General features: G+C 38.9%; 1 protein-coding gene across 6 annotated transcripts; it reads left to right on the top strand.

The window, feature by feature from the left end:
* Window positions 1–877: 877 nt before the first annotated feature.
* Window positions 878–19,414, top strand: LOC131784101 (fibroblast growth factor receptor-like 1). 6 transcript variants are annotated; one of them, XM_059100888.2, is made up of 8 exons: window positions 878–1,035; window positions 10,820–10,956; window positions 13,919–14,212; window positions 14,715–14,774; window positions 15,124–15,204; window positions 16,299–16,586; window positions 17,259–17,645; window positions 18,359–19,414. In XM_059100888.2, exons 2-8 carry the CDS (start codon window positions 10,890–10,892, stop codon window positions 18,973–18,975), a joined length of 1,794 nt encoding a protein of 597 aa, XP_058956871.1. In that variant the 5' UTR covers window positions 878–1,035; window positions 10,820–10,889; the 3' UTR covers window positions 18,976–19,414. The 6 variants fall into 6 exon arrangements, with proteins under 6 accessions (XP_058956871.1, XP_058956872.1, XP_058956870.1 ...); XM_059100889.2 differs by lacking the exon at window positions 878–1,035 and adding an exon at window positions 2,397–2,538; XM_059100887.2 differs by lacking the exon at window positions 878–1,035 and adding an exon at window positions 5,253–5,372.
* Window positions 19,415–24,117: the final 4,703 nt, after the last annotated feature.

Genomic DNA, 24,117 nt, shown 5'->3' on the forward strand with positions numbered 1-24,117 from the left:
CAGTCCCTCGCTGAGTCTTTTTCACGGCCACCTACAGTTTTATCTTCGATAGCTCCACTAAATCATTTCCAGAAAGGGCGTAATGATTTTCCTCATACGATAATCGGTTTCACATGTAGTTAAATGATAGATGTCAAAAACAAAAAGGTTCTCTTAAGAGATGGATTTGAAGGAACACGGAAGCCTGTTCTATAATTAGACTATATTGTAATTAGACTACATTCAATGGACCTCAACCTTCGAACTTCAATATCAAAGCGGCGACGAAGTAACCGTTGTGGTAGTGAACTTCAGCGACAAAATATCATGTAATCAAACAATTTCTCTCCAAAGAGAGTATCGCCAAATGGAATTGAAACGCCGTTGCGATGATTCTGAGTGCACTAATACCCTTCATCATTCTTGTTTCAAAAGAGGGTCTGATATTTCCCCAAGACCTGATAACTAAGGCAAATCAAGAAATAAAACTAGCTTAAGAAAGAACACTTTCTTTAGATAAAAAAAGGCTTTAAAAAGAAGACAATGGCACAGTTCCTAGAGAGGACTACGAGCGATTCTAAAGCACTCAGTAATGTACTTACAAGTACACTTTTAAAAACAAAAGTAAGAGTTTGATATCTGTTTTCTTCGCTATCCATGCATAAACAATCTCTTTTGAAATTGTTTTCGTCTCAAGAGAAAACAGCTCCTTATAAAATGTATTCTTTGTCGCTCTTTCATGGTTTATGGGCTCTTTTCACTGGATGACAGTGTGGTTTAATTGTCCACGTGGGTTGATCAACAATACAAATCATCTGATGTAGTCAAAAGCCATTCAATTACCCCGGCTTTAAATTTTCTATGCTTCGACAAGAACAATTTGAAAGCCACCGTCAATATCTTGTCACATCAAAGTCTAAGTTCTTGCACTCGTCTATGGAAGCGATCGCTTTCAAAAGTGTTCGCTGCCGGTGTCAAATTTATTTTACTTTCTGATTATGCTCCTATATGATGGAAAAAGTCCAAGCAATGACAAGTTGACAGATAGGAAAAAAGGTAGGTAGATCAACATTCGATTCATTGCGATTGTTTATTATGGGTCGAGCGCTGCAATGTGGTGCTTGCTGGTCTGGTAGGGTTGGCGAGGACATTCGAACCGCCTACTCAGAGCTGAAAAAGTCTTCTCGAAATAAAAAAAAGCCACCAAATAGAGCGAAGTGAGGTTAGAAAAACATTGCAAGAAGGTTTGACAGCCATCTAATTATAATCCTTCACAATTACACCTCTACAATGGATGGGTGTCTTTTCATCAGCTAATCCCTTACTTCAACTTAAACAAATCGTTTTAGATAACCGCCATCAAATCCTTCAGTTGGTATTGATAATTGGTGCGAAACACTCGTTCGGGCGATCCATCATTCTGCTTTTCTTTTTTTTAAATTACTAGTTTGCCTTTGTCTAGTATGACATGACTTGAAAACAGACTCCTCGTCTTAAGCTCGTCTTTGTTCGAAAGGTCTCAAACCCTCTGGCAGTGTGTTCATTATGTCAAAGAGCGAGTTGTTTGACGTTGAGAATCGCCTTAGAGGCTTTCAGGGTGTTCAGGACAGGAACATTTTTCGCCTCGATTGCGAAAAACGTCCCGATCAACTTCGAACTTTACAGGTTCAAAATTTAATTCGCAGCAAACAACCCGGCAAGTCCTGTGAACCGTGCAATGTCGAGAGCACGAAAGCTGGTTTAATCGATTATGAAAACTCATTTACAAAATATGTCAAAGTAGTTGTTGATCACTTTTTCGTATGTGTTACTGCCAATAGTGGTGATGATAGCTGGTTTCGCGTTAGAAAGTTGAATGGACGAAACTTTGGTAGAACTAGAAAGTGAAGGAGACAACTTTCGTTTCGTTTCAGTTCTGTGCTTACAGTTTTGCACTCATGTTTGTAATCATTAAGTGTAGGGTTGAGCATAATGATGATAGGTTTCCGGCTGAAGTTTTGACAAATTACTTTTCCTCTCAAAAACACCCGGAAAATAGTGAAAACAATCTCGATGAAATTAAAAGAGAAGTTGGTAGGATCTGAGGCAGGCAATTGGAATATTTGTGAATCACGATCTGCAAAGTAAGGAATGAAAGATAACATATCGAACGCGAAAGAGTGTCATGAAAACATCAAGCTTTAAACTTGGCGCGTCATAAAATGAATTGGTGAACCTTAAAAGCTTAATGCAGATGTTGTGCTTCGGTATTATTTTACGATCGTGCTAATAATACTGGCTGATAATTGAAAACGTGGTGGGAGGCATGAAAACAACACAAGTGATATATGCTGATATTTGCCTTGTCGTGACGCATGAATCGTCAAGCAAGAAACCGGAAGAATATCCGCACAAAGCAATGTTTGGCTGGCGGATTTCTCCTCAGAGAAGTTCACAGCTTACGGCAGTTGTTTGGTGGTACTAAACGTACAAAAGTTTTTTTCATATAAGAAATTACACACATGACTATGAACACAAGAGCAGGCGATGATGGGGAACATATATTGGACACCGTTGCATGTAAGTCTGCCATTTTAACGCTTTTATCTTATGATTTTTCTATTGTTATCAGACTATTGAAAATAACATGAAAACAGAAGGTTCAAGGAAAATAAATTAGGGGGTAAGGAGGGTAAAAGACTGAAAAACAAGTCCTGGAGGAGAAAGGTGTTGACGGAGCCTTTGGGCATGTTCTCTTTAAGTTTCAAATCAACAGGATTGGAAATGTTGATGTTTACCCCCTTTCGGTCCCGAAAAAAGCCCTTTACAGATGTCATATGCAATACCCCTGGCAAAGATTTATGATTAGCAGTAATCGCTCATCAGGTTTAAGGGCTTTTCGTTAGAGGGCAGAGTGTATTGAGATAGCATGATTATCTTTTCAAAAGGTCTAAACACAAGAGCCATGATTGGTTGCATCTCACCGATCATAGAGACGCCTCTTTTCTATTCATACACACCTATGAGAGTACTACTGAAGCAGGAAGGCTCAGGTCGTGGTTAAATACTCCAGAAGTCCTTTTTTAGCTCCTCGATAAGCGGATAAAAATGTCAAACTCAGTCCAGTTGACCTTTCTTAGGAATTCTCCTTCATGCACTTGACTAGTCAGTCGCTTTCCTAGTTTGTCATAGTAGCTAGCCTCCCAAACCGACATTTTCAGGTCAAGGTTTTGTGGGTCGAGCAAAAAAAGTAGTCTGTTTCTTTTAAACCATTAAAAAACCCATTGAAATCATATATGGGGTATGTTGTAGACCATTATTCACTTCCTGAGTAACAGACAGACTCCTTGACAACGATCTTCAAATGATTCTTCGAATCACGTATTGCAAGAGTCACCTTCTCCAAGACTATCCTAGCTTAGTGATGCGTGGTATTTAGGAGGCCTTGGGAACTTTTCAACGGCTCACCTCAAGTACTTTTGCATATTTTAAGCGAAAGTCTTCGTCAAAATCCTTGGGGCACTTCAAATCAAAATCTTCAGATTTTTTCATTTTATTAATTTTGAAATGAATTTGATCCAAAAGGCAATCTGAAATATCTCCTCAATGATTTATTTTTTTAATCCTGGAATAACAAACTACGTTCCCCTAAGGGAGGTATGATTTGATGGGATTGTATTTTCTTGATGATAAAAGTACTCAATATGGCCCTAACATCTTTTGGAAGATCGGAGTCATCAATGCTGACTGTCACATGTCAGGATGAAAACATTCTAGTCTCCATTTTTTTACTTGTTTTGACGGCTGAAGGACACTATAACTGAGGGCCACAATGGCTACATCTGATTTGCATAAAAATAAGAAAAGAAAACAGAGAGACGTAACTGAATACAATTTCAGTTAATGATTTCGTGGATAACACAGTAGTTATCCTGCTATCAGTCTGAATGTCTCTGGTGTAGGAGGAGGGGGGGGCAAATTTGTATCCTGTTATAATCTATCTGTTTTGTTTTTGTTTTCTTTCTTTGTCCTAATTCTCTGAAAATTCCAAAGTTATTCCCCTACTCCCTCAACATTTATATTTCTTACTGTTATTTTTATTTATTCTCGGGTTTTAATTGACGGGAGAGAAGAAGCAGATGCGAATTGAAGCAAACCGTTAAAATAACATGATCACAGTTTTGCTCTCGAGAGAAAATAAAGAAAAACAAACGCTGTGTGAAAGCAGAACGGATTGCATCTCAAACTAGAAGAGCAAAGTTAAGATGAGCTTCGACAAAAATAGTAAAACGTTTTGATAAACATCGTTTTCCAATGTTTTGCATATTTGTTAAGTTTTATCACATGAATATTTAATTCTTAATTTTAGAGCTCCGGACTAAGAATTATAAACAGTCACGGAAGGGAAGAATAAATATCTCTAGATAAGATCGACCTTGAACAAAACACCTCTGCCTTAACCCCACTTAGTTCAGCTGATATGAAAGTATTCTTGTACAAATAAACTGACAAAGAAGCGAAATAAATGTCCCAAATCCTGGGAAACGAAAAGCAGGGCTAAGCTTTAATGCAGTCCCCCAACCAGCTGTTCGTTAGTTGAATGACATTGTCAATCAAGAGAACCTAATGGTTGCCGGAAAGAAAAGGGGGTAGGTTAAAACTTTGTGAGTAGGCGGTCATTTTTGCATTGTGCCCGAACAGTCACGAAGCGTTTATAAAAACAAACTCTCCAGTTTTAGCGCCGTTTTGGAAAGGTTACACAATCCTCGATTCGTTTAGGAAGAAATTTTTTCTTCAGACAAAAGAGAACAATAGTAAGTAAAGAGATTCCGTAAATCCATAACTTGTCCAAAAGAATTTAAATCCGTGGGAATTTTCTCCTTTAAACTCCTTAGCGATTCAGAACTCCATAAAAATTAAACTTTGCGGATTACGGGTTTGAGCTTAATGTCAACACATCAATTTTAGATGACTTATCTCCGAGTGCTTCTTTCAATTCCGAGTAATGTGTCACTCTTTGTACGAAGGATTACGTTCTTATTCACGAAAGCGTTTATGTTGCTGATCACGCGACTAAGAAGTTCCATTCGACTCAGACAAACGACGCAAGTCTTGCGAAGTGGATCCAGTAATAATTTCCTTTGAAATTGCCCTCAAATGCTGCTTTCTTCAGGACTTTTAGGTTTTTCGTGAATCTCCCACTGTTTGGAAAGAGGTCAGAGAGCAGGCGTCTGAGTGCTTTTTCCACGACAAATAAATTATTCTCTGTTTATTCTACTAATGGAAAGCGCGCTGAGTTTGTGTCAAAACAGTGAAGAAGTGAGGCACGCTATTAGAGCAGGACGGAACATCGGATGAGTCCGACGATCGGTTCGCGTTGGTAACAAACTGACCTGGGTTCACAGCAAGGAAAAGTAAGTCTGAGCGAAAACAAGTAGCTTTAAAAACTCTTGAGCGCGTGAACCACAAGTAAAGGAAACGCGCGCGGATATAGGAAATCCTCTTAATCGTTAGCTTATAAGGGGCGCACAGTGAATTTTGTGTTGAAACTAAACCAGCCACATGCCAAATAATGGTTTAATCCCTTATTCATTTGACTGATCAGCATTGTCAGCAAACTGGTGTTTGTTCCACGATGTATCCGGCCCAGCGTCTCGAAGGAAATCGCATTTACCAGTTGTATCAGTTCATACACTTGCTATAATCCGACGGTATAGAGCAACGAGAAAATACCCCGTGTGAAAGCAAAGTTTGTGCCCTACTTCATACGCTTTGTGAGTGGCTTCCGCAATTGGTATAAGCTATATTTAACGATCCAATCACGTTTGGTCTCAGTTTTGCCACCTACCCGCAGCATGCCGCTTAGTTTTCCATAAATACTCTTAGGACTCTCAGCTCCAAGAGGAAACTTTAGCCAATGGGAATCTGGGCTTAATACGGTTTTCTGGCGTGTGTAACAGCCACATTTTTGCCAATGCTATTTGGGATAGTGTATTCGAGCGGACTAGGCGTTTGACTTAGGGCTAAATTTATTAAGCTTAATAAGAAATTAACGATAACGGATGAGTGGTAATCTATGCAGTGAGTGTAATGATATCAAGCTCGAACATTTTGTCGCATTCTGTTATGATGTTTTGCGCACGTATTCATTGGATCCCGCATGACCGAGTTGGTCATCCGGTTGCATAGGTATTTCCTTAGGCTTAATCCTCAAGTTGCCAAGTGCTTAGTTGAATAAGCCAATTATAAGGTGGCTTTAAAACTAGGCGTTTAGTGGAACTATTTATCGAAATTGGACGCATTCTTGCTCCAGTTATTTCAAACAAAGTTTGACTCCAACCAAACTTGTGTTGACCGATATTGAAGTTAAGTAAAGCATCCACGCCGAAGAAGAAACTTCCTTGGTATGGTCAGATTCTCTTTCAAGTAATGTTATATTTTTAGAATTATGTTCACCTCTTACAACTATTCACTGAAATTAGTTTACCGCCCGAGGAATGCTCATTTCACCGGTGTTTAACGACACCCATTTGGAATATTGTTTACTGAGTTCTATCATAGTATAAACGTAAGGGAAAAGATAGAACAAATTCATTATCAGCAAAGTTGAAATTTTTTTTTGTTAAATTAATCGTGGGAATTATTTTTTGAGAATGAAATGGCTTTCAGGATACGAAGAACAATATCGCCTGGCCTGCTCAAATTTATTTGCAGAAAGTTGCTGAAATGTAAATTTGATGGCAAAAGGCCACAACTAGATTCAACAGATACTGTGGTGCCATTGACAAATTGATTGATAAATGATGAAGGCACTAACCAAAGATATGACAGAATGCTTCCCAAATTCAATATTTGTTTTATTAAAACGAACGAATGGCTCATATCAATTTTATTTGAGCAGAGGAAAAGGTAGAGATTAAATTTCTCAGTATAGAAAACACATGAATGTGGAAGCGATCTTCGCAGTGATGAAAACAAACTGAGTTCATTGAAAATTCGAAGGAATTTTGTTTTAAATAAGTTCGAGTAAAGCCACTTCCGCAATGTTTTCATCGAAAAACGTTGGAACGAGTTTGAAGGAGTGCTCAGATTCTCCTTTTCTACCTTTTCGATTATTTATTTCCAATTTGCGATCACGAACCGAATACATTACTGACTCGTGATGCGTCTGCGTTCATATATTTATTTCTCAGCGGTAAAACGCTTCCATTGCTTTTCCTTTCTGGTCTCTGCATTATATGTATCACATTTCTTACGTAAAACACACTGATGTAAGTTATCAGAAGCGAGAAATCATGTTTTCAAATCACATCTTTTTCTGTCTAGGAGATTTTAATAAAGAAAAGCTTGACTGAAAAATAAAAACCGGTCAAAGCCAAACATAAAATGCATAAAGCGGATCATTTTTAATGATAATTAATTTTTGTCGCTTCCTTTCTTTAGAAACTGTCGCAATTTTTTTGTCCCAATAATTAACGCTTCTGATTTGACCTGACAATCTGATTTTGTGACAGTATTCAAGCAATATTCGGACTCACTTGTCAAGTAATATCTGTATCAGGTCTAACATATGCTACTTTATCTCCGGGCTTGTCATTAAACTGATCCTGTCATTTCTTAGCTGCCTGAATTGTTTGATTAAGAACCATTTTTAGCGATATTTTTGATGGGATCCCTTCAGATGTGACCCAGCGTGTGGTTGGCCGTAATCACGCACCATTCATTGAGATAAGACACATCAGGCAAATATTACAAAGTAGAAAAGAAAACGCCTCTCTTTATATGACGAACTAAGAATCAGCTTAGCATTTTAAAAGTGTGCTCCCAACGGGAGACCATCAGCAATTGAACCCCCATGCAGATCTTCCATTCCCGGTTGAGCGAGATGCTTTCGTGATATCTTTGTTAACGGTATGGAAATCATTGTTTTCAATTTTTAACTTTGAACGGAGGAGGCAAAATCGAATTTTGGTCATACCTTTTAAGATTCATACATTCATTGAAATAATATTTCAACTGCCCCCTGCTGTTTGGTCACCTGCTGGCCGTAATATGACCAAGCAGTTATTTCTGATCGATTTACTACTGATCTTTAAATTCCTTTTAGAAAAATACATACCAAAAATAACTAAATAAATCTTTCCATTTTTTTTAACGTTACCTTAACAACGTTTGAACTCTCACCGAAAACGTTGAAGAAGTTATTCGCCAAACGATTTGATTTTGATGAAAAGATTTTCGTTTGTTCTTAATTTTTAATCACAGTTATGTCTTTGTTGCTTTCTTTACGTTCATCCATTCCCCGATGAAAGATGAATAACAAAAAAATTACATTTCTACCGCCAAGGCCGATTTTCCACAGAAATATGGCAGTGAATTTACTCCCAGTTTGCACAACGTCTGAAAAAATGGTTAAGTCAAACGGCAATAATAAAGTTAACTGAAGCCGCTTTATTTCATTATGTCACATAAAAGAAAGTCGCGTAGACATTATTTCTTTTGTAATTAAATCACTGGTTGAAATCCACCCTGACATAAACAAATTTCGTTTGAAAACAAAAGTAATAATATCCGAAACTATTACTCGGCCGTCGAAATGTGTTAATGCATCTTCTTTCTACGCTGGTGCGAGCTCGCACTAGTTTTGAAACAGCGATGAAAATATCGAAGGAATCTTCAAATGTATCGTGATAAAAATCTCGATGTTAATCTCCGAGTCGCGAGGTGAGCAAGCGGTACACGTCAGTGGAAGCGATTTGTCCTTTATGGACATTTGCAATTAAGTTAATTAATTCGCGCCCGGTTTCAGCTGCCGCTGATTGGCTGCCGAATGTGTAAGTATTTTCTAATTCAAATCAAATATTTGTGTATACACGGACAGAGAGGTTGTCGCGTATTGGATTTCATTCAACAATCGCTCATTTTACGTTTTGACGCATCGATCGCCTTGTGGAAAGTTGCAGAGACGTTAATCCGGCAGATCGACACTTTCCTTATCGATCTCTTCTTTATGTAATTCACTTTCGCCACATCATCCGAACAGCATCTGATCTGACCTCCAGACCCAAACTGGCGATAGCAAGAAGGCTGTGGCTTTGTGAAGTTCTATACATCAGCTTCCGCTGTCTATGTGACATTTAAGCCGCGCGATATGTGGTCGCGAATGCACGAGAATGGCTTAACTGATCGCCTTCGTTCTCTGTAATCCAAGCATTCTTCGTTGAGCGGCTTGTTTGTTTAGAAGTGCTAGCCAAGAACGCAAAGACAGAGTTGTCAAGGAAAGGAAAACAGCTTGCGTAAAGGCTGCCTTTACACTTGAGCTGGGAACTGTTTAGAAACAATAGGTTATCTTTGTGGTGTAATCGGTGACTTGACAGGCAGTAATTGTCCGAGTGATTGGCGTGCGCCGAGCTTTGCCTCGAGTGAAATGAATTCTCCGCTACTGGTCAGTGAAATCTTGGGTGACCTGAACTATCCACTTAATTTTACGAACTGAAAGGATCACAAATATTCTTGCTGGCGATCGTTCAGGCTTCTAACACTGCGTAAGTATTGATGGTGTGCGACTTGTTCGGATTTCCGTCCTGTAGGCGGTGCTCTCGGGTCAAACACAGGATTGAAATACCAGCAGCCAACTGCTCGAATTTGTCTGGGAAGCACAGGTTGTCGTAAATTCGTCTTTCTTTCTAAAGCAGACTTCCAACGTTGGTTTGCGGATTTCTTATTCCTGTTTGTCGCTGCAGGGTGAATGTATGTTGTGACTGGAAGTGAGTGTTAAGCATGACTTATTGGAGCGAAAATTTCAACAGGACATTTTTCATTTGTATGTGAGAGCTTTCTTCAAAAGTGGCAGAGTAATGTGAAATGATTGATGACCAGGAGTTTATTAACCGGCGACACCTGAGCGTCACAATTTACACGTGTTCTAACCATTACGAAATGTACTTAATTCCGAACGCAAAAAACGCAAAGTACTGGCCGTAGCTTTTCGCTGATTGTTTGGCGGACTAATTCTATCTTATGGAGTGGTTATTCGGTTTCCAAGCCGCACCGCACAGTTTTGGTTTCACAACTGTGACCTATTAGGCCATGATGAAAGCGCGAGTTAAGATGATTTATTACTTTGGCCTACGCGGTATCCTTGGATTACATTTGAATTTGGTTTATATCGAGTTGAATTTCCTCAATCTACCAGCTGAATCTACATTATCGATGGCACTACTAATTTCACAGCGAATCGGACACTTGTCGTCTGAGAACCATTATAGCGGACCTACAACAGAAATAATTCTGAGCTATTTCCGAAAAAAGATATCTTCTTTGACCAAACAGGATTATTTCCAGTGGTGTTTTGAGAGCTAAGTGTACATAAGAATCACCAACAGTGTTTGACCTGGAGGTTTTAAATTTCTCTTCCTTCACCAAAATCAAGTTGGTAACTCGGCGCGATCGGCATAATTCCTTAAGTTTTATTTGTAATCCAAAATCACCGCTCATCCATCACTGTTTATGACGAGCTATCGAGAAAAAAAATAGTCATTGGGAAAACGACAGAGGAAAGAGGTTCGATTATTCGAATCCAGGTGGTTTTGGTGTAAAAGTGTAGTAATGAATCATAAAACTTGATCCGTGCTTTTAGGAGCGTCATTCGAAATTTCTATCCTGTCGAGTTCTGGCATAAAAACAAGACTCTTCTGTCTAAGCCCCCTTCTGATGAAAAGGCAACTGTTGAATACCTCTTGCTGTAAGTGGTTAGCTTACATGCAAGGTCAGTGTGCATGGCAATCGATATCTTAATGCATTTATGCATACTGAAATTTATTAACCTTGCGCCGTGCCTCTTTGTTATTTTCTTTGACAGAGTTTGGACGCAGGAGAAGCGCTGCGCGCAGCTGTGCTTGTTCAGGAACGGAAAAGCCCTTGGCTGAAGAATGTGTTATACCAAAACGGTTTCCTTGGAATTTATTCTATCCCTGTTTGTGGTTGTTCACTGCAAAGGTATGTTCATTTGGATTGGTTTAGAGTATCGGGTGTGTTATGATAAGCTGTAAGTGTGAGGGACGAAGGCGCAAGCATCATGCAAATAGGCTTTCAATTTCTGTATAAACACAACTTTGACTCAATTTTTAACTGGATTCCTATGTAACTTATTAATCATTTCACTTATAAAATGCTTGATAGGTCTCGGGGAAATTAAAGTGCGATGAGATAAATTGTTTGAAAAGCGATTAAATTCAATCAATTACTCGGCCTCGTGCCTTTGCCTAAGGGAAGCTGCGTCTTTGTGCGTAGTTCGTGCGCTGAAAACTCCAAGTTAAGAGAGATTTTACTTTAAAATAAACAAAAAATCGGAAACACGTGGTCAAAGCTGTCTCTTCATGGTAGGACAGCTCGGAACCCTGTTAATTAGTGCCGAAATTGGAGAGCAGATAACACAATGGTATTCACTAACTTCAACTAGCTCTGCTTAGTGTCTGTTTCCTCGATGGCTACTTCAAACGACATCTCCTTCAAGAAAACACTAAAATTATGATTTATGAGGTTTCAACCATGTACTGAAACTAACTCTCTGCGGATTTGATTGTTCTTACCCCTTTTCTTGAGAATACTCTGCATAAGATTCGATATATGACTGATAAGACCAATTTGTTCAATGAGCGGGCGATAAGACATTGATGTAAAGATATAACGTGTTAAGTCAGCACTTGTCGTTTCTCCTGATCAACAAGAAATTACTCAGGAAAAGGAATGAGGCAGAGGAAGGGAAAGAAACTGAGAGTTTAGAAATAGTAAGCTAGTACTGTACAGCGAATCCAATTAACACCTTGGACGTTAAAGGTTGATTGCTAATTGTTATGGAACTCATTTCGTATCGCAAGAGGTACCAAGTGGGCGTTAAGGCCAAATTGAGACCATTGTTATATCTTAATAGCTTCTTGTAGGTCGCTTGAATACCGCTTGAGTATCAATTGAACAAAAGATTAACTCGAAACTGCTGCTACTAACGGTTCAGTTATTATGAAGTGTGCTTGAAACAGGTGTTGCTTTCAGGAGAGAAAAATTGTACAAAGCGTCGAATTCTCGCGAGAGAAAACTCACAATCTATCCACAAAAGAAGTCTCTAATTTAATTAACTCTGATTACCCCTCACACAAAGGTGTAGTGGACGATATACCTTGGTTTAATTTTCACATCATAATATTTATAAAAGTTATTTTCGTCCATAGACCTGTTGTGTTCAGAAAGATTTGGCTCGTTAGCTTTTCATTTGATTGTTTACATTTGAATCGGTGAGGTGAATCATAACAAACGCCAGAAAAAGCCTTTCTAGCTAATCTATCAGGTCATTTATTGATTCAAATTATCTTATTTCTCATCGCACCGATACATCATTCTTTTTTTTAGCTCTGAGGAACCTAAACGTGTGTAGTCGAGGGCACTCTAGGGTTTTTGTCATCTTGTTAGGCTTTCCGTGTGGTACAACTCTGCATGGCGTATCTATACAGGACGGACGGCTTTTGAACAAGAACAATGTACGATTGTTTGAAGTATCATTTATGCTACAGCTGTTTTCTTACTCAAGATGAAAACCCTTTTCTCGGCTTTTATCACATGCTGTGTCCCACTAATAAATATTTCAACAAAAGGTAAAATGCTTCTTTTATCTAGTGAAGCATGCATAATGATCAAAACCAAAAATTGAGACCGAGCTAAAACTCTTAGAAATACGATCAAAAATAGACTCACTCATCACATTCCTGAGTCACGAAATAATATTTTGAGTGCAAGTGCTTGTTACCAAGCGTATATTTTTTTGCCCTTAAAAGCAGCTTCTTCGACACCTGTTTCAGGTTCAAAGCAGCGACTTCGTTTACCTTTTCAACTCAGCTTAAGGTCGACATTAAAATAAGATTTTAAAATCCCCGTAGACGATTCATAACACGCGGCTCTCTTGGGGATAATCCACTGATCTGATCAAATGGAATGAATCCACGCTGGACTTGTTTTTCATTAACTAAGTATTCCAACTGAGTTTTTTTTTTATTTTTTAATTTTTTTTTTCACTCATGATTGACTGTAGCCCGAGGGAATAACCGCCCCCTGCTGGTTAAAATGTAGTTTCCGTAACATATGGGAAGCATTTTCTTTGCGAGAATTCCAAATATTTATGTTTAACAAAAGAAGATTGAAACGTTGTCGATAAATACTGTTCAGCAAAGCTTAGGAGTCTACTTTTCTGAGAGTTCTTTGCACTTACAAGCCATAATTGTTGTTTAAGAGTACCCTAAGCATTCTTGGAGGCTAAAAGAACAACACATAGAGTAACTGATATAGTTGCTGAAAGAGAGGCGACAGAAAAAGACAGAACCTCTCTAAGTGTGTGGCCTGTAAAGGTCATTGAATTTTGGTAAATCGCATGAAGCTCATATCACGTGAGACTTTTCTAAGCGCGAGAACAGTTGGATAAGTCGGTATGTGACAAAAAAAACTCAAGCTCACGCTAACCGGAGCAAAATTAGGAGTAGGTTCGGTTGTGATCAAGTCGAAAATGTGGGATAATTTTGCGTAATGAACTAGCAGACATGGGAGCAATTTACTTGTTCGAAAGCAATTAGCTCTATAGGTCATAAACTTGATGAACAAGGGCTATAATCGATTTAAAAATGTAAAATCTTTAGATTTATGCAAAACATAATTAGTCACGAGACGAATGCTTGGAAAGCCTAAAGTGTGGTCATGCAACTCCAAACTGAACATAAACAATGACCTTTAGACAGGCAGTGTGGACGAGGTGAACATGTTCTGAACCACGAATTCTTGAGCGTAGTCTTTTTCCATTAAACACAGTAAAAATAATCCAAGCTGTATTGTTATTACTTCAGACTACCGTTTCTACACTTTCAGTTGCCCAAGTCAAGGAATTTAAACTGGAACTGTTTTCATTAATTTTGCTTATCAGACCCCCCTGTACTTCTTGCACCAGTAAAGCCATTGTATACGGTCCATGAAGGACGAAACGTCAAATTACGTTGCAAGTTCTCCGGAACAAAGGATCCCCCCGAGAACAGGACCTTAACAGCGTGGCAAAGGCTTCCTGAGGGTATGGTCATCACCAAAAAGTTTCCGCGTTTTAGGACGAGGCTCGAATATTTGAAAATAAAAAAGGTGCAGCCTTCGGACGAGGGGTTGTATGCCTGTATCGCTCACAATTCTTTTGGGGTAACCAGACAAGAAATCCGACTCGTAGTCAGAGGTAAGGGAAAGAAGATAGATTCCACATCAATTATAAATTTTGAAATTGCACGCAATTCCTCACTGTCAAAAGTATTCAGAAAACAAAGTAAAATAGGACCGGATCGTGCATTTGAGGAATCCCACACTAGAAAGGACCCACTTTGCACATTCCTTATATCAGCTCGTTCTGAGAATACCGTTTTTCTACTTAGCTATGTATTTCGGTCTGTTCATGCTGTCTGTATTGTTTCTGTCAGTCCCTTGAGAAGGAATTCGTTTGTTCAGTTAGTCTGTTGGTCAATCAGTTGGTCTGTCTCTCGCCTGTCCTTTAATAAATTACTTTTCTAAAATTATACAGGTAAATTTTTCTGTGAGAAGCTCAGGGATTGATGCGCTATTTTTAGCTATAATATGAATACGCCTTGAACTAAAAAACTATCTCCAACTCTTTTAATCGAATACATGTCACTATTTTTTTACCACAACTAGTTTAAAAATAAACATTTTCTTCAATTATACAGAATCAAACAGAAGTATCATCACAAAAAAAGAGACACCCAGTCCTACCCCGATCACATCAGGTAACACGAGCAGTAAGAATTTCGTTTAAGACTTTAAAAGTTTTTCGATCTCAAGAGTTCTTAGCGTTTCATTAAATAGCACTTGTAGCATAACCCCTCAGGCTGTGGCTGGGTTAAGTGCCAACTCCCCTTATACTGACATGAAATGAGATATCTCCTGTAATTCCATACCTAAAATATTCAGTCTTAGAGACAAGTTGTTTTAGTTTTGGTTAATTTTTTTTTTCCAACAACGTCTCAGTCACATATTAGAGTTAAACCAACCAATACCACGTGTCATAGCGCAGACCTTCCTAGGAAGAAAAATTTCATTGATCGTCTGACCGCCGTATCATTATTCTTCCAACAGTGCCAAGCATCACTGCTAGAGAGCCGTCCATTAAAAGTACAACCGACCGACCGAGAATACCTTCTAAAATACCATTAATGGGTTTGTGTTAAATTTTCATTCATTTGTACCAATACATTCATTGTTATTTTCTTAATCACTCTCATATTCCCTACTGTATCGTTGTCACCATCAGCTCAAGCCTGGCTTTTTCTTAGCAATTATTAAAAGTTATAATATCCTAAAAAAAAATGAAATCTTTGCCCATTCATTTCGCTCATCAAAAGACCCAACAATTTGCTTCCCAGTTTTCCTTTGCCATTCACTTAATTCTTCTCCGTTATGTATCCATTCTTATTCCAATATGGCAGACCAGATTTCTGCAAGCAGACCATGGAATTTTATGTGGCTACTGATATCGTGGTAGTACCGACATTGATGAGTTTGTTTTTAGCTTAAAAGAGTTACATCAGTCTGACTAAGGGCTAACGCCCGAAACGTCAGCTTTAGAAACTCTTCGGTGGCCAATTTTTCATTATCTACTCAGTTGATGAAACCATCCCATCTTTTTATTCCAATGTAATTTACTCTTAACACTTTAATGTAACAGCTGCCACTGACAGTTACAGTAGTTTCGTACCCACCGAAGTCGATTCGTACCAAGTCATTTGAGTCGTTTCGTACTCATACTAATAAAGTATGTTTTGCAAGTTAAGTATTTTATGGTATGAAAACAATAAAAGAATAAATGGATTTATTACCTTTAACAACGAACCGACTGAATTTGGGTGCGAAGCGACCGGGTACTAAACGATCGTGGGCACGAAACGACTGGGTACCCCATTGAACCCATTGATAACTAAGTGTGATTGGCACTAAAATTTGCCACAAAATATCTATAACATATGTGGAAAATTATCATCATTATCATTATCACTACTACCAGCAAAGAAATCTGTCAAGGGCTGAGAAAATAATTCGGCCTCTCAGTCTCACTCCTCTAAGCTAGAAACTCGACCCATAAATGTCGGTATGACCAAAATATCATTAACAACAGTTCGTCAAATTCACTTGCCTGCTCGTAGAAACTAGTGTCTCATTTTGACTCCAAGGCATCTACATAACATGCGTTATTTTTTTCCTTTCTGACTGAAAGAAATTGAAACCGAATAACGTTGGCGGTGTGTCTTTTGCAGAGTACCCACCAAAGTTCAAGGGTCCACCCAAAAGTCGCGTTCGCTTTCTAGAATACGTCAAAGGTCACCATATTAGACTCAAATGTCACGCAACAGGAGCGGTTCCCCTAAATGTCACGTGGGTAAAGAATAACAAGCCTTTGAGCCGCACTCACCGGTCGCACCTGAAGGCAAAAGGCTGGGTGTTAGGCTTTAAGGCATTGACCAATGATGACGCTGGAACTTACTCTTGCACTGTGCAGAATGCATATGGTAAAATCGAAAAGACATTTATTGTCACAGTTGTTGGTAAGATAATTTTTCTATGCCAGATTAGTGTTTAAGTACACTTCAGAGACTGGGAAAGATAATTTTATCTATGTCACAAATTTCACACCGATGGTTTGTTTCATTTTTAAGAGATGGGGAACAAATCCTGGTGCCATGCATAGTCTAGGCTAAGAAGTAAACGCACACTTACCTTACCAACTAGGTGTTAGGAAACGGGTTCACCCATACCTCTCTTTGCAACTCTTCACATCTGGGCCTCTTAGATAAGCGATTATCCAGGCTTAGAAAGTGCCGCTGTCGTTACGAAATTAGCTGGGTTTCATCAATTGATCGGTCGTTGACTAGACACAGAAAAAATGACAAACTCAATCACGGCTCAGGACTTATCCATAGGAAATTATTTGTTACTAATGATAAAGATGATGCAGCATTGCTTCTCTGATCTCACAATTTGAGATTGAAAGAGTAAGAATCAGTTGATCAAAAGGGAAGGATCACAGACGCCACCATCAGAAACACCTTCCGTAGTAACGGCTTTGTCCTCCGAAGAGACTTTCTACCACATTGTGACGCAGCTGCTTTAGTTTTAAGACCTGAACGAAAGAGTAACCTTCAACTATATGAGTACTGAGTAAATCAAAGAGGAACACATCTTAATTTTTTTTTTCATATTTTACTTCCCTTAATCAGAGAATGGAATTAATATTCCTCCCGAAAGGAAACCAAAGATTTTAAGGCACTTTCTGAAGAACGAAACAGCTATGGAAGGTGAAGACGTCAAGTTTGTGTGCTCTGCAGTAGCTAGGAGTCATCCTGATTTTCACCTTCTCAAATGGAAACAACCCAGCAATGTTTCGAACGGCACCGATCCATTTGACTTTGTTGACTTCACAAAGTCAAAGTACCAAGAGATACGCGAGACTGCCAAGCAGCACACGGGTAACCGTAAACTTTATACTCATCGTTTTATTGTCAGAAATGTCACTTTGGCGGATGAAGCCAGGTACACATGCATGGTGGGGAATTCCGCTGGTTATGTATCCCATAACGTGTTTCTAACTATCAAGACACACGACGGTAGGTTTATAGAAAATTGTAGTTATATTTTGTTATCTGTACCATTTCACTTCAGTCATTGGCATTCGTCTCAATGAATACTGAAAAAACACAACATTCATTCCCGGCAACCTCTTCTTTCATCTCAGGTCTGCCTTCGGAGCTATTTACCGTAATTCACCGCCTAAGTATCATGTCAGACATTACTCCATGTTCCCATTCGTAACCCTCTTTTTTGTTATTTGGCTCAAAACAAATATTTGTAAGAACCACCACTAATTTATTCTAAATTCACAAGAACAGCTTCTCAACTGTACTAGAATAATGTGCGATGGATTGGCGGCCGGAATCGATTGCGCCTCACCAGGCCTCAAGGTGATTCCAATGGAGTTTCCAAACTAATTCGCGATACCAGTCTTCTTTTCCTCTGTGATTGATAGAGAAAACTCGCACCGCTCTCTAAAAACTAATAAGATGTAAGATTCAAACCAGTAGCGAGTTGGTCACTCGCGTTTTCCCGCTTTACAATGTTTGCTTGTGTTTACGAAGAGTTGTAATTGACTCATATTTTCCTTAATTTTGATTGGCCGTTGTGACTAGTATGATTCGGTTTTACGGCACTCTAACGAACTGCCCTCGATTGACACCTGATCACTTTCCGTGGAAGGTATTAAATGGCGTGCTTTGTTCTCAGATAGAGGAAAAAAATACGATGATTTTTAAATTTCTTGCAGATGAAGAAGTAGTCTTTGGTGGCATGGGGAGGAAATCTCCAGCACCACAAGAAGATAAAGAAATATATATAGAGGAAGTTCCACTGGCCGCTTTAATTGGAGTTCCAATCGCCGTGCTTATACTTTTAATTGGAACAATTGTATGGTGCTATTTCATGACAAGAAAGCATCACGCTCGTCAACAATGGGCCAATGATACACTAGATAAGAACCCAACAGCCAACGACGTAATAAAAAAGGACTCACCGACGCAATTATACGCGCCGAAAAAAGTGAAAGAAGAGATACGGAATGTAAGTTTTAACATTTATGTTGACTGTCCGAATGACAGACTTTCTCACACTGAGCAACAATCAAGGACACACATGGAGAGTGCATTGTCGCACGAGAAGTGTGATTCATCGCGTGTGAAATGTGATTCATCGCGCGTGAGAAATGCACGAAATCACAAATGCACGAAATTAAAAGATCCGCCATTGGACGGTCTTGTTGTTCACAGTGAACCTTCAAGAACTCATTCAAATAGAACAGAGCACCGTAAGCGCCACGAAGAACGTGGGCTCGTACGCGATGAAGCCAGCGGATTCAAGTCCGAAATAAAATGTTCTGGTGTATAAAAAGCCTGGAAAGGTTTTAATATGCTAGTTCTTCGTAATATGCGACTAGATAAAACGGCCCACTAGCCATCGCCTGCAATACCTTAATTCGGTTTCAGCGGCGCTACTTAATCCGCGCTTGCCTTTCGTAACGGTCAAACGGTAACAGAAGAATTGAAACAAACACTAACCACATTGCTGGTAAGGCAAGAGTGACGACTGGCCAAAGTCAGGAGCTCTCAATGTGTCCAGAGTAATTATCACAGTATTCACTTTCGTATTATTCCCATTTCAAAGTTTATTTATAACCTGAAAGCAAACAGATCCCGACGCTTATGAAATAAGGGTGGCTTTCTTTTATTCGGTAACCCCACTTTTGGGGCCTAAATACAGCACGTGTAAACTGTCGAATAAAAAAAAATGAATGACAACACTGGAATAAAATGTCACTGACTCATTCTGTATTCATGCGAGGGTTACGTTTGATCAATTTGCAACATAAAGAGAGTAATTCATATGTGGTGTTCGCCATCCGCGGTTACATCAACAAATGCTCGACAAGAGTCCACTATAAAACAACTGACCGTTTACACCTTAACACCAGCATGTATAATCTCCTTGGTGCTCTCCATACATTTGGTTAGGTATTAACTTGGCTTAGATAAATACAGGCATTGAAGATGCCCATTAAAAAAAGGTGCAATGCATCATGGTTACTGAACGCGGGAAAAGGTAAATTCTGATTGGCATCTGAGAGCGTCCGTTTTTAGCGACGAGCGTCCCTTCGTATCAGGGAAACTTATTTCAGCGTATTGGAAATGCTCAACGCAACAGGCCATCTGGGGCTTGAGGGACGCTACGGTACGTAAGACTCGCACTTAATAGAAAAACAAGCAAGGCAAACCTTGCCATGCTTCCAAAACCAAACATGTCGCGTCATAGCTTGAGGTGTTTTAAAATCCTGACTACGCCTATGAAACAGAACGCGAATAATGTATGCCTTAGGAGCATCGTGTTTCTTGTCTGTTACAAAGTATCGAAAGGTTTTCAAACATTTTCAAGTACTCGATTGGTTCTCGAATGATGGCTTTCTAAATCAATATGAGGTCAACATCACAGTCGGCTCAAACTGCATCATTAGTGAGGAACTAGTCTAGTAAGCGATTAGTGGTTCTCTACATTCAGGAGTATCCCATTAATCATATTCTGTCTATTCTTAGCGATAATTGAATTATTATTCGAATTTTTGACACACTAATTGCAAATAATAAGATTGTTTCAGAACAGTTCACATTTTTAGCCCCGCTAAACAATGAACACAAATGAAAAAGGAACTTGAAGAAATTCCTGACTCCCATTCAAAGTTGATTTAAAGAGAAAGTTTGTGTCGATCGGTCTCGCATTGACTAATATGGTTCCAATTATCGAGGGCGGTAGAATCATTTTAAAAGTGTCTTGCAGGAGAACGGAAAATGCTTCAAGTTTGCGGGAGGTTCAAACACCCGCGCTAATTTCGACCAAAAATCCACTTAAGTAAAGTTGTACATTATCCAAATTCAGGGAAAATCGATTTTGGTTTCAGTTTGCGCAAGGGTTGGAGTATATGCGCGTTTTTAGTAACAAGAAGTCGACTGTAACAATTAAACAACCTTGCATGCCCCCAAATGCAAGTAGGAAGCTTTTTTCCCCGGCAACCTCTTCTTTCGTCCTAAGTCTGTCCTAGGAGCCATTTACTATAATTCACTGCTTAAGTGTCATGTTAGACTATTACTCCGTGTTCTTATTCGTAGCCCTCTTTTTGTTATTTTCGTTGGCTCAAAACAAAAATTTACTAGTACCACAACTAATTCATTCTTAATTTCATAAGCACAGCTTCTCAACTAAACTAGAATAATGTGCGATGGATTGGCGGCCGGAATCGGTTGCGCCTCACCCAGGCCTCAAGGTAATACCAGTGGGAGGTTCAAACACCCGCACTAATTTCAACCAAAATCCCCTTAAGTAAAGTTTCACGTTACGCAAATTCAGGGGAAATCGATTTAAGTTTGCGCAAGGGTTGGAGTACGTGCGCGTTTTTTGTAACAAGAGGTCGACTGCAATAATCAAACAAACTTGCATGCCCCCAAATGCAAGTAGGATGCTTGTTGCCCTATTTCCCCTCCTCTTTGACTGGAACATTTCCTTCAACAACGTCGCGATTCCTGAATCACGTGACCAAAAATGCTGATAAGAATTATGACTTCGCTTGAACAGGCGAGACTCTTTTTGCATAAAGTCCCTCTCTGCAGGACACTTGCTTTGACGTAGTCGTAACTAGAGAAGATAATGAAAAGTCGAGAACCTACTTGCTTCTTACGTACCTTTTACAAATTGTATGAGTAGATTGCGTAAATCCGGAAATCAGAACACAAGTCCGAGTTCCTTCATGTACTATTTCAAAACGAGTGGAAGGGTTTCATCAGGGTGTTCAAACACGAGGAAACCCTGGAAATCCTGATAAAACCCGACTAACTTCTCAATCGCGCCTCAGGAATAAAAGATAATGGAAATATTCACGAATTTTTCACGTTGTCGGCAAATTTGTTGTTACAAAAAATTGTATTGTTATGGTGATTTGTGTTTTTACAGAAAGGGTGTGAGCAATGTTATCACAATGCTGTAAATAATTATAAATTCAAGGTTTCATTTTGAATTCTTCACTCTCTTCTGCGATTTATCACGTTTTCGGCAGCTGAAATCAGCCGATGACCGAAGAGGCCATGTTGAAATTGGTAATTTGAAGAGTTCTTGTGATCAGTTTATGGCCTCTGCTTACTTTGTGAACTGTAAAATAAATATGAACATAAACAAGTGAACGACGAAGTTGATGATGTTTTCTTTAGAAAATGTCTTATTACTTGTTATTAGAGAGGGTGTTAATAAAGGTTGTTTGTTCATGTTGGTGTCTTTGTTTTAAGTATTCAAATACGTGTTATTAATGTTCAAATTAAGAAATGAGTTCACTAGAGTTTGATGCTTTATCAAAAGTTTGATATTATGTGAAACTCATGGATAGCGCTTCATTCCAGTCTTTCACCAAGGTTTTAAACCACATGCACGTCACGAAATTGGCGTGTCTTGGTTGGATGATCACCTTATGAACAATTGTTTGAGAAGTCTTATTAAAAATAAATCTCGCCGCCTTGGCAAAATATTGGGTGCCGAAATATGTCTTCAAAGCACTCATAAGAGACCCAGGCTGCAAAGAAAGTGCTCGGTGAAACCGGAATGAGGAAGAGGGTTGATGACATTCAACATTTAATGACGTATTACGTTCATCACGTAATTCAGTTTAACTACTTACTAATCTGCGGCAACATAATTGGACACGTAAAATTCACGTCGTCACTTCTAAGGAGAAAAACTGAAGTAAATTTCTAGCAAACGGCACTTGACTACTATACCTACCTTCCACCATTACAGGAAAGTAGAAGGAAGAGACAAGGAGCGACATTATAAAGGGGGGAGGGGGTGCGACCATATATAGGGGGGAAAGGGGGGCGCCATAATATGGGGGCGAAGGGGGTGAAAGTTAGGGCCATTGGAGATAAAATTGCTATGTTGTTTTAGTACATATATCTTATTAGACTTTTTGGTGTGTAGTATCGCTGAGCTCAGTTTTTGCGAGTTGTGCCGTATTTTCAAAATACAAACAATGTGTAAAAATACTAAGCAATACTATACACCAAATCGTGTAATAAATTAATTATTATCCCCCTGGTTTTTTTTTTCCTGACTTGTGTTTCTGCTCATTTCTCGCAAGGTGGGAAAAGCAAAGCGGATGGATAAGAGTAAGGTGCGCAGCTGACTGGTCAAACAGGTTTTTTCACAATACAAAATAACCTACTGTACAATATCGAAGGATACTTATACTCTGTTGGCGCGTTATTTGTACTCTACTTCATGCAATTAGATAATAAATTGCGATCTCAATGGTAATATAAGAATTCGTTAGTCTTTGGTCGTATCCATTTTCTTTGAGCTGAGCTAGTCTATCCTAAATCTTTCCTCTTGGATAAAAAAAAAAAAAAAAAAAAAAAAGAATGCGCAACGAGTGTAGAGGTTGTTCACCCGGGCCGGGGAGTGTGGGAGTTAGCGTGACCCGAAGCTGCACTAAGACCAGGATAAGCATTTAGGTAATTACAGTAAACCTTGAATCTCTCTTCGAATTCTCCCTCGCGGTTATGTCGGCTTTCTTATCACTAATAATAAGAGAGGAATAATCTGGTGAAAAATGGAAATTATTTAGAAGCTATCTTCTGTCACTGCTTTAATTCATTTACATCTGGCTCTCGTCCAGTGCAATAAGTTTGAAAGATAGCAAGACAACAAAGGCAAAGTCCTTTATAGCCTTCGGCCGGTTCAAATAAACTTGAATCAATCAAGAGCCATTGACCAACAAAATATTCAGCTTTTTAAAAACGTTTTTTGAGAGGTATGGAAAAACAAAATTCACGTGCATAAAAAGTATTCTAAGTGTGTCTCGGAAACTCCTTTGCAATCGCATCCCATCCTGATCAGCTTAGACTCATTTGAGTGATATAAAGCTTACCACGTTGCGTCTGTGCTAACCTTAATTTAAAGAAAGATAATTTCAATGAATTTGAGTACATTTTGAATATTTTCCTTCATCTTTAAAAAAAATATCATTATATACTGAGTAACCAAGATCAAAAACGTGTGAGAATGGATCGTCTGGTAAAAATCCCATCTTATCCTTCCCGATTCACTTCACACGCCAACGTGCGTTTCTCAGTCCTTTTCGTAATGCACCTGTTACCTAGATCTGTTTGATGGTGCCATGTGGTTTAAAATCAATCCGGCCTAAAATCAGCTTGGGATTTTATAAACAAAAAGAATATGAAATATAGTGATTAAGAAAAACAATATTTTAGCGAGGCAGGAACTTCCACATGGATATGTCGTAGATATCAGCGGAAGTTATGAAGGGGAGATAACCACAAAATGGTCCTCTAGAATCCTTGGATGCCAAGATTTCCATAATTGGGTGTGGGGCAGGTACCATTTCCTTTAGTGGCTAGGATTGCGTGACATATCGAAAAAAAGAAAATTCTCGAAAAAGAAAACGCTGAGAAGCCAATGGATAGGTTAAATTCGAGAAGA

Source organism: Pocillopora verrucosa, chromosome 1, assembly GCF_036669915.1.
Source record: "Pocillopora verrucosa isolate sample1 chromosome 1, ASM3666991v2, whole genome shotgun sequence".
NCBI classification, from domain to species: domain Eukaryota; kingdom Metazoa; phylum Cnidaria; class Anthozoa; order Scleractinia; family Pocilloporidae; genus Pocillopora; species Pocillopora verrucosa.